At 51.7% G+C, this 8,846-nt stretch overlaps 1 protein-coding gene across 1 annotated transcript; it reads left to right on the forward strand.

Moving 5' to 3' along the window:
* The first annotated feature begins 3,683 nt into the window (after nt 1-3,683).
* On the forward strand, nt 3,684-6,246 carry CDKN2D (cyclin dependent kinase inhibitor 2D). The gene is made up of 2 exons (XM_048502709.1): nt 3,684-3,968; nt 4,890-6,246. Exons 1-2 carry the CDS (start codon nt 3,819-3,821, stop codon nt 5,247-5,249), a joined length of 510 nt encoding a protein of 169 aa, XP_048358666.1. The 5' UTR covers nt 3,684-3,818; the 3' UTR covers nt 5,250-6,246.
* Nucleotides 6,247-8,846: the final 2,600 nt, after the last annotated feature.

Raw genomic sequence — 8,846 nt, forward strand, 5'->3', positions numbered from 1 at the left:
GTGTTTAGGTCAGAATCTCTCTTCAGGTACCTTGAATCCATTCCTCCTTGTCCTGGTCCCTGAAGCAGCAGAAAACAACCTTGCTCCCTCCTCAACATGACATCCCTTCAAATATTTAAACATGGCTATCATGTCCCCCCTTAATCTTTTCTTCTCCAGATTAAACATACCCAACTCCCTAAGTCTCTCCTCTTAGGACATGGATTTCAGATCCTTTACCATTTTGGTCACCTTCCTCTGGACCTGTTCCAGCTTATCAAGATCCTTCTTGAATTGCGGAGCCCGGAAGTGGACACCGGATTCCAGGTGAAGTCTGACCAATGCAGAATGGAGAAGCTCCATGATGTCCCTGATGCTGTTTTTGGCATTCTTAAGAGCCAGCCTGGTAAAGTGCCTGACAGCTGTGGATGCTAATCTGGACAAGGTTGACCCCACTGTGCGGAAGCCCCCGTCAGCCGGGCCTCAAGCACAGCCAGGAGCCTCACAGGACGCAGGCAGAGCTGGCCCAAGTCAGCAGTCGCGCGCCAGAGTGGTTGCAGAAGCACCTCGGCCACTGAGGGCCAGCCTAGCCGTCCACCCCCAACTCGCCTGAGCCTGGGAGGCAGCTGAGGATTTGCACCCAGTAGGAACTGCACTCTAAAAGGTGCAGCGCCCACTCGGAAGCCCCCAGGTAGTGAGTCAGCTCGGGATCAAGACTGAGCCACAGCACAGGGTTATAAGATGCCTTCTGCTGCATCCCTTGGAATACAGACCAGATGGCCTGACCCCTCTTGGCAATCCCTTGCCTGCCTCTTACCAGACCTGCTTGGACTCTTTCTCTGGACTCAGAGTAAGACGACTCTCTCCCTCTCTTGCCTGCTGTGCCTGCTGTTTGCTGGAGCCTGACTCCCTGGGAGCCCGGCAGGCCAGGGCACAGGGAGACAAAACAGCTGTGTGGGAGGGTGGACTCTGTGGCATGATACGCTGCTGAGACCCTTCCCCTTCCTGAATTCAGCCTTTCCCAGGTTCCACCTCCCAAATCTCCAGGAATTTCCTAACCTGAAGTTGGCAACTCAGTACTTTGTACATGGGGAATTCTGCAGTGAGGTATCATTTCAGAGGACTTTTAAGCTCCTGCCATTGACCCCCTGACAATATCTGCTTCTGTGTAGTCTGAAGCTCATATTTGTTTTTGAAATCCTCTTCCTGATTAAACCAATTTATGGCTTTGAATTTGATGCACAGTTCACATGGAGGCCAACGCCCAGAGGCCGGGCTCTCTGGAACGCCATTTCTGAAGATGTTGATGACTACCTCATCAACCGCAAAGCCCTCCTGCAAGAGCTGTCTGTGATACCAGACATATGGCAAGTTCCCCCCACCCACCCCCCATGCCAACCCCAGGAGAGTGACAATGCTCCCAGCAACAAATCTGAGAGGTGCCCTCGGAGCAGTGTGGCAAAACAGGCCTGGTTTGACCTGCAGGCTCTGTTCCACCCAGCCCTCCCCCTCCCCCCTCCTTCTGGGTTCCCCCCTCCCCCCTCTCTCTCCCTCCCTCTCCAGAATCAAAGGCCAAGGGAATGCTAAGTTCATGGTCAATGGACTCCACCCAGACACAGGATTTGCATTCACGAATACTACTGCTGCTGCAGGGAATGCAAAGGTAAATGGACTGGAAACCCCCCCCCCCCCCAGCAATACAATGCACTCAATCACACCTTTGCATAGCAACCCAAACACTTACCGATTGGTTCCCCACCCTGGGACGTGGATAATATATACCCCACTAAACATTCCCTTCTCACTGGACACAGTGTGTAACAGACTTCCCTCTGTGATACACCTCTGAAGATGCCAGCCACAGATGCAGGCGAAAACATTGGAAACAAGATCTACCAGACCATGGCCACAAAGCCCGGAAAACCCACCACAACCAATAGCTGAAAATGTTGACAAAAACTGTAGTTCATAGAGAAAATGCAGAACTACCACCTCCCCGAACACTGCTCGAGGGCAGCCTGTATTTGGATGTTTGAGAGTGGGTGAAGTGGCGCAGGGGCCCTGCAAAGTCACACTTGCCAAAATAACAAAGTCAAAACCCGTGCCACCATGTCATGAAATTGAACTACTTCCATTACTTTTGACTTGTATTTTCTTACACTGTTGACATTAATGTACCCTTTTCCTTTGTTATCTAATCTTTTTTGCATGCCCCCAAATGTTCTGGCATGTACCCCGGAGGCGAATGTATTGAGGAAGGTTTGGCATGGAATGGCAGTCAGTCGGCAGTACTAAAACTAGGCAGATCAAGAGTCTGATTTGCATAAGTTGGGATTTCAGGAAATCAATAGACCCGTGGAGAGGGTTTAGACCACTTGGAGGTTGAAAACCCTAGAAGTGTTTTGTTTTGCGTGGTCCATAACTTTTACAGTTCTTTTCCAAGATGTTTTGTTTCTTGCTAGGATACCACACTAGAGACAATATGTCTACCTCATAACATGCTGAGATTATTCATTCATCTATTTTATCATGTTATTTTAATTTTGAAAGGAATAATTATTGATATACTTTACTTGAATTCATGATTGTGTTTTGTATTAGATCCCCTGACAAAGCCAACTGTGAAACGTGCATAACAGTAAAAGCCCTGCCGTACCCAGTAATGCATGCCAAGCGACAACACTGTGTTTCACCAGCAACTCACACCAGTAAAAATAAAGCTTTATTGAAAGAAATCCAGTAAGTTACTCAAAGCAAATAGAATTTCAGCTGGACATAGACAGGAACTATTCAAACAATGAAAAGGGATGACTTTGGTTTGAACTGGCTTATTGGATTTTTAGACTGCCCTTTCCTAGCAGGCTCAAAAATAGGACGTGTTTGGAATGATAAACTCTGCTGTGAAGTCCCAGCTCCACGGGTAGCCCTCGTGGAAATAGTGTTGGACCATTGCCTCCCACAGTGATGTATCACCTGAACGAACGCAGCCGCGGCTTCCGTGCAGTTTCGGTGGACCTGTTCGTTCAGGTGATGTGACACTGAGAAACGTCCGTGCGGCTTCCCCTTTGGGCACTTTCACGCAGGACGAGCGCTGCCCTTCGCAAGTGGGTTTTCCTGCGTGGTAGGGCAAGGTCCACTTTGCAGACCGTCTGTGCACGCAAACGGGACCGGGCCAGTCTGGGGGTTCCCTGGAACGACGGCGATCAGCCCTCCTGCAGAGAGTGGGTGCTTTTGGAGGGGGGACCTCCACGGCGCTGCCCCCCCCTCCAGGAGTCCCCCAAACTGGACCTGGCTATCCTGCCCCGCCCCCCCCCCCCAATACCGGGAGCCAGCAGGGGCTTCTCCCCGCCCTGGAGCCCCTGCGTTTCTGCGGCCAGTCGCCCGGGCTGCTGCTCCCTCCCCTCCCACTCCCCGCAAAGGGGGGGGGGAACCGGAGCTCCACACCGGCCGGGGGGACCCGCGCGACCCGGCCTCTTCCCGCCCGAACTGGCATTTGAATCGCGTGGGCCCGCCCTGGAGACCGCCGATCGCCAGCCAATCCGGAAGCGGGAGGCGAGGCGGCCGGCCTCCAATTGGTCGCGGCGCGGGAAAAGAGGGCGGGGAGAGAACGCCGGGCCGGCTACAATGTCTCCACGGGCGCCGCACAACAAACAGCGACTGGACACGTGGGGGCGGGGCCAGGCGGGGCGGGGCGGGGCGGGGCATTGTCGGGGCCGGCTTGACAGGCGCCGGGACCGCGGAGCCGCCTGGCCGGGAGGAGTCCCGCATAGCCGCGGCGGGCCCCTGAGCATGTGCAGAGCGCTCTCCGCTCACCCTTGCCTGTAGGGGTCGGCGTGGAGATGCAGCCGCCGGGGCGGGCGGAGGTGCGCGGCGGAGACCGGCTGAGCGGGGCCGCCGCCCGGGGAGACCTGGCCGAGGTGCGGCGCCTCCTGTATCACGAGCTGGTGCCGCCGAACTCGCCCAACCGCTTCGGCCAGACGGCGCTGCAGGTAGCAGACCCGGTTCTCACGTGCGGGTCTTGGGCCGCCTCTTGCCCGGGAAGCTCGCCTGGGCCGCCGGGGAGGGGGCCGCCCTCAAGGCGTGGTCCGATCCAGGCCAACCCGGGCCGGCCCTTCTGCTGCGGGGCTGCTTATTGGGGTCGTGGGAAACGGTGTCCCCCCTCCCTCCCCACTCTTTTCTCCCCATGTCTCTGGCTTTGCTCTTCGGGCCCAACCGGTTTGGCCTTTACCCGGCTTGCTAAGGGTGCTTTGGAAGAGGGTGGAAATCCTGGCTGCCCCAGCAGTGATATTCCAGGGTTTCATTTGTTTACTTTTTATTTTATATTGTATTGCTGTCACGTTGCAGCGGACTTCTGGTGACCCCATCGGATTTCCTAGACCAGAGATGTGCAAAGGTGGTCTGCCTTCACCTGCCTTTGGGTCACCCCCCACCCCCATCAGCATTTGTCTACATACAAAGCAGGGGTGTGTGTGTGTGTGTGTGTGTGTGTGTGTGAGTGAGAGACAGAGACAGACTCATGGGGAAAGCTTCAGCTTCTCCTGGGCATGTGCCGAGTACCCAGTTCAATCCCTTGCATCTCCATTTTTAAAGGACCAGGCAGTGGATGGTGTGAAAGATGGTGGGAAGGCCCTGGTGGGAAGACCAGCGGCTGCCAGCCTGAGCAGGCACTACCGCTGTTGATGAATTGACCGTCTGATGCAGTGTGAGACAGCTTCGGGGGGAGGGGGGAGTAGAGAACTTTAATGCTGAAGAACTGGACAGCCCTGCAGTGTTTTAGAACCTGCTGAGATGCTCTTTTGAGGTTGCTTCTTTCGGCCAGATTACGGCTCTGAATTCCTGCCTGTCCCACCCGACCACGCTGGTCTGTGGATTCTCCTGATATCCCTTCTGCTTTCCGGTCTTCCCCTCAGGTCATGATGTTTGGCAACATCTTCATAGCTCAGGAGCTTCTGAAGCAAGGGGCGAGCCCCAACATCCAAGACAAGTCAGGCACGGCCCCTGCCCACGATGCCGCCCGCACGGGCTTCCTCGACACCCTGAGCGTCCTGGTGGAACACGGTGCTGATGTGAACCTACCGGACACCACGGGCTCTCTGCCCCTGCATGTTGCCGTCCGGGAAGGACACGTCAATATTGTGCGCTTCCTGGCACCTCGCTCTGATCTGCGCCACCAAGACACCGAGGGACAGACTCCGTTGGAGCTGGCACAACAGCTGGGGTTGACGGACATCCAGAGCATCTTGGAGCAGCAGTTCCCCAGCACTGCCTGACCTGGCCCTTTCTTGGCCGGGAGGGTTGGCCTCAGCACTGAGTCAGCCTTGAGCCCCGGAACAGAGGCGGCCTCTTCTGTCCTTCCTACCTCATGCTCCGTGTTCCATTACCTTTAGTGTTGTTTCTATTTATATGATGTTTGTGGGTTCTCTTCTCTTGCTTCTCAATCCTCCCATGCTTTTGAATCTTCTCACTTCCCTGGCACTGAAGATGCATGCAGTTTGCTTTGATCTTCTGATTCTTCTTCTTCTTCTGATCTCTCCTTTCTGAGGACCCTCCAGTCGTTCCCAGTAGCCTCATATTAGCCTTATGTTGGCTGCCGTAAAGAGCCCTCGAGGGACCAGCCGGGTGTCTCTGCGTGGCCGGGGATACTTCTGCTCCCACTCAGCTTTTTGAGAAGCAGTCGCCTTCTTGTACCTGTTATTTCTCTCTTTGATTTTTCTCCTTATAGATAATAACTTTTCCAAGATGTTGTACTTGTTTTTGGTGTGCTGGGCAGGAATGCCAGCTGCCTTCCGTACCAGGTGAAATCGGACAGAAGGCTTCGCCAGATGTTGGCTGTTATTTTGTACTCTGCATTTACAGGGTGTGTGTGTGGCCTGACCCCGTTCCTTCACACAGTTCCAGAATTCACTTAACACTGAACCACACAGAATTTTATCTCCCTATCATTGCTGAAGTTGTCCATCCACTCTGTGAGCTTGTGCTAATTTGTGGTATCTTGTGGCCCCCGGAGTCAGAGCAACGGTTTCCCCCGTGCCTCTGACCAGCTGTTTCTGCCCACACAGGTATTGAAAGTGTTCAGAATATGTTATATTTGAAATGTTTTATGCTTGATAATTTTTAATCAGCTTGTTCCCTGTAATGAATTTGTGGATCTGAGCTATGTATATAGTAGATTTCTAAGGAAGGAAATTTTTATTTTTATTTATTGTGATTTGCAAAGGTTTGTTTTATGGAATGATGAATTTACTTATTAAAAAAAACTGTGAAGTCTGTGGCTTGTTGGACTGGTAATCTTTGGAGGGTTTTTTCTAAGGTGAAATGTCTTTAATGCCTCCTGACCTTGTTGAGAATTTGGCCATGTTTCCTTGAAGTGTGCCCATGCCGCTATTATTCAGCATTGTTAGTAAAGCTTTGGATTACAGGATTCCCACAGCTTCGCACACAGGACTGCAGCCCTGATTTTTTGCCGTTCCATTGCAAGAGCATTCCACTATGCTGAAATCTGGCTATTCAAGAACCACTCTGCTAGATTGGACCAAAAAAGTCCATCTAAGTCAACCATCCTGTTTCCCTCAATGGAGAAGTGAGTGTTTCACTTGTTGCAAAATGGAGTACCTGTCACCCCTATGTATCTTTTAAGGCCATCTAAGCGAGGGCCTTCCCCCCATCTTGGATCATTTATACCATGTATAAATGTGACAGGTGGAAAAATACCGGAGCTTTTGCATTGAAGTCATGGGCTCACTTTTATCTCAAGCTGAAAATTTTTAAAAACTTTTTTTTGCAGTAGAGGGATTTTAAAAACTTTTTTTTTTTTTTGCAATGGGATCGGATGCAGGAACTCTGCCAAACTCTAGGATCCCGCAGCGTTATTGTCCAGACTTTTTAAAATCCTGAATTCCTTTCAGGGTTAAAAATATCTTGTAATGCTTCTGTGCTCATTGTTGCCCTGAGCAGGGCGCCGTGGCCAGGTTTTGTGGGAAAGTAGATAACGGTGATCCGTATCTCATCCTCGGGTCACAGGCAGGGCATGAGAAGAGTGGTGCCCTCTTTCCGCGGAACAACCCGCTCTGATTAGCCTGACAGAAAGTTCTCCAGAGCCACTCAGGGATCCCCCAACGTGGTGCCAGCCATAGATGTGGGTAAAACATTAGCAGCAAAACCGACCAGACTATGGCCACACAGCCTGGAAAACCCACAACTGCTGGTTGATCCCAGCCATGAAAGCCTTTGACAGTACTTTAAAGATCAGAGCTAGAGGAGATCAGCTATGTTGGTCTGCAGTAGAAAAGCGAGATTCAAATCCAGTGGCACCATAAAGACCAACAAGGCTTCCGGCATGTAAGCTGTCAAGAGTTCCCATCTTTGGCTGTGCCTCGCTCTGCCATAAAGGTTTCTGAATTTGTATGCGCTGCACCTTCCTAGTCAGGATGGGTTTCATGGTGACATGGCAGGACAGTGTTTGTAGAAAGCCCCATAAGCCCCTGTGACCAAATCTGGAGCCTGTTTGCCCTTGTGATGGCTTTATAAAGACTGCTGTAGTTCTTGTAGGCTGCAGAGGCCCACTTCACCCAGGTATGGGAAGAGGAGCTTTACTCTTCCCAGCTGTGCTACCTGATTCATCAGCTGGAGGTCTAAAATACTGCGGGAGAAAAGACGTTGGAGAGGTTTTGTACCAGGCAGGCACTGAAGAAAGGGATGTATTGGATTCTCTGGAATAAGGTGGCTGTGAAAAATGAAAGCAACTTTGCAAAGTGACAAATGCAGGCGTACGGTCAGTAACCTAGCACTTATCTCCTGGAATGCTGAGCCAGCTGCTGGGTGCCGCACCCACTGGCACGGGCGAAGGAAGCAGGCAGACATCCTGCCGAGGCAGCTGTCTGCCTTTTGGCCAAGCACGCCAGCATGCATGCCGTGTGTGGCTGCAGATGACAGGCCGAGAGAGACAGCAGGGGCTTTAAACGGGAGAACAGCTGAGCCTCTTTGCTTCTTCAGGATGGGAAGCCGTGCCCAATAGGCGGCATCTGCCAGGAAAGCACCAACTGCTGAGCAAGGGGACAACAGCCGCTGTCTGCTGGAAGGGGGCAGGCGGGGCTTTAACTAAGCCGTTCCTGAAATATCTGGGGCTGAGGAGAAGCTCCCTCTCTGACAGGGCAGACTTTGGCCCAAACATAGCTACGGAGTATCTGGGGCAGGTAAAAGTTCTTGGGCCACAAGTTGTTTATTTATTGTTTATTTACTAGCCACCATCCTTACAGAGCACAAAGGCAGCTTACAATACAAAAAAATGCATAAAATGCACAACCCCCTCCCACGCATAAAAATCAAAATTTTAAATCACAACTGACTACTATTAAACTGAACCAAGTGTGGTCCTAAATTATACTGTCCTTAACTATGTCCAAAAGACTGAAAGTGAGGGGGCTTGGCCTGTGCACATTCTTGGGAAAGTTATTCCATATCTCTGGGGCAGCCACCAAAAAGGCCTTCTCTTGTGTACCTACCAAATAAGCTTCTTTAATTGGTGGGATAGTGGGGAGGATGGTGTAGTGGTTAAGAGAAAGTGGTCTCTAATCTGGAGCACCAGGTTTGATTCCCCACTTCTCCACTTAAGCAACGGACTCTTCATCTGGTGAAATGGGTTTGTTCCCCTGCTCCTATACATGAAGCCTGCTGGGTAACAGTTCTCTCCAAACTCTCTCTGCCCCACCCACCTTACTGTTGTGGGGAGAGGAAGGGAAAGGAGTATTTAAGCCACTTTGAGTCTCCTTAAAGGTAGAGAAAAGTGGGGCATATATCCAAACTCTTCCTTTTTTTCCTACCTGTGAAAAGCATAGAGGTGGGTGGGGGAAAATGGTAATTCAAATACT

The sequence above is a fragment of the Sphaerodactylus townsendi genome, linkage group LG07 (genome assembly GCF_021028975.2).
Source record: "Sphaerodactylus townsendi isolate TG3544 linkage group LG07, MPM_Stown_v2.3, whole genome shotgun sequence".
In the NCBI taxonomy this organism is placed as follows: domain Eukaryota; kingdom Metazoa; phylum Chordata; class Lepidosauria; order Squamata; family Sphaerodactylidae; genus Sphaerodactylus; species Sphaerodactylus townsendi.

Bases quoted from the DNA above. Each gene is read 5' to 3' on its own strand.
- CDKN2D (XM_048502709.1), top strand. From the start codon at position 3,819: ATGCAGCCGCCGGGGCGGGCGGAGGTGCGCGGCGGAGACCGGCTGAGC. The intron at 3,969-4,889 runs GTAGCAGACCCG...TCTTCCCCTCAG, and splicing joins TCGGCCAGACGGCGCTGCAG to GTCATGATGTTTGGCAACAT.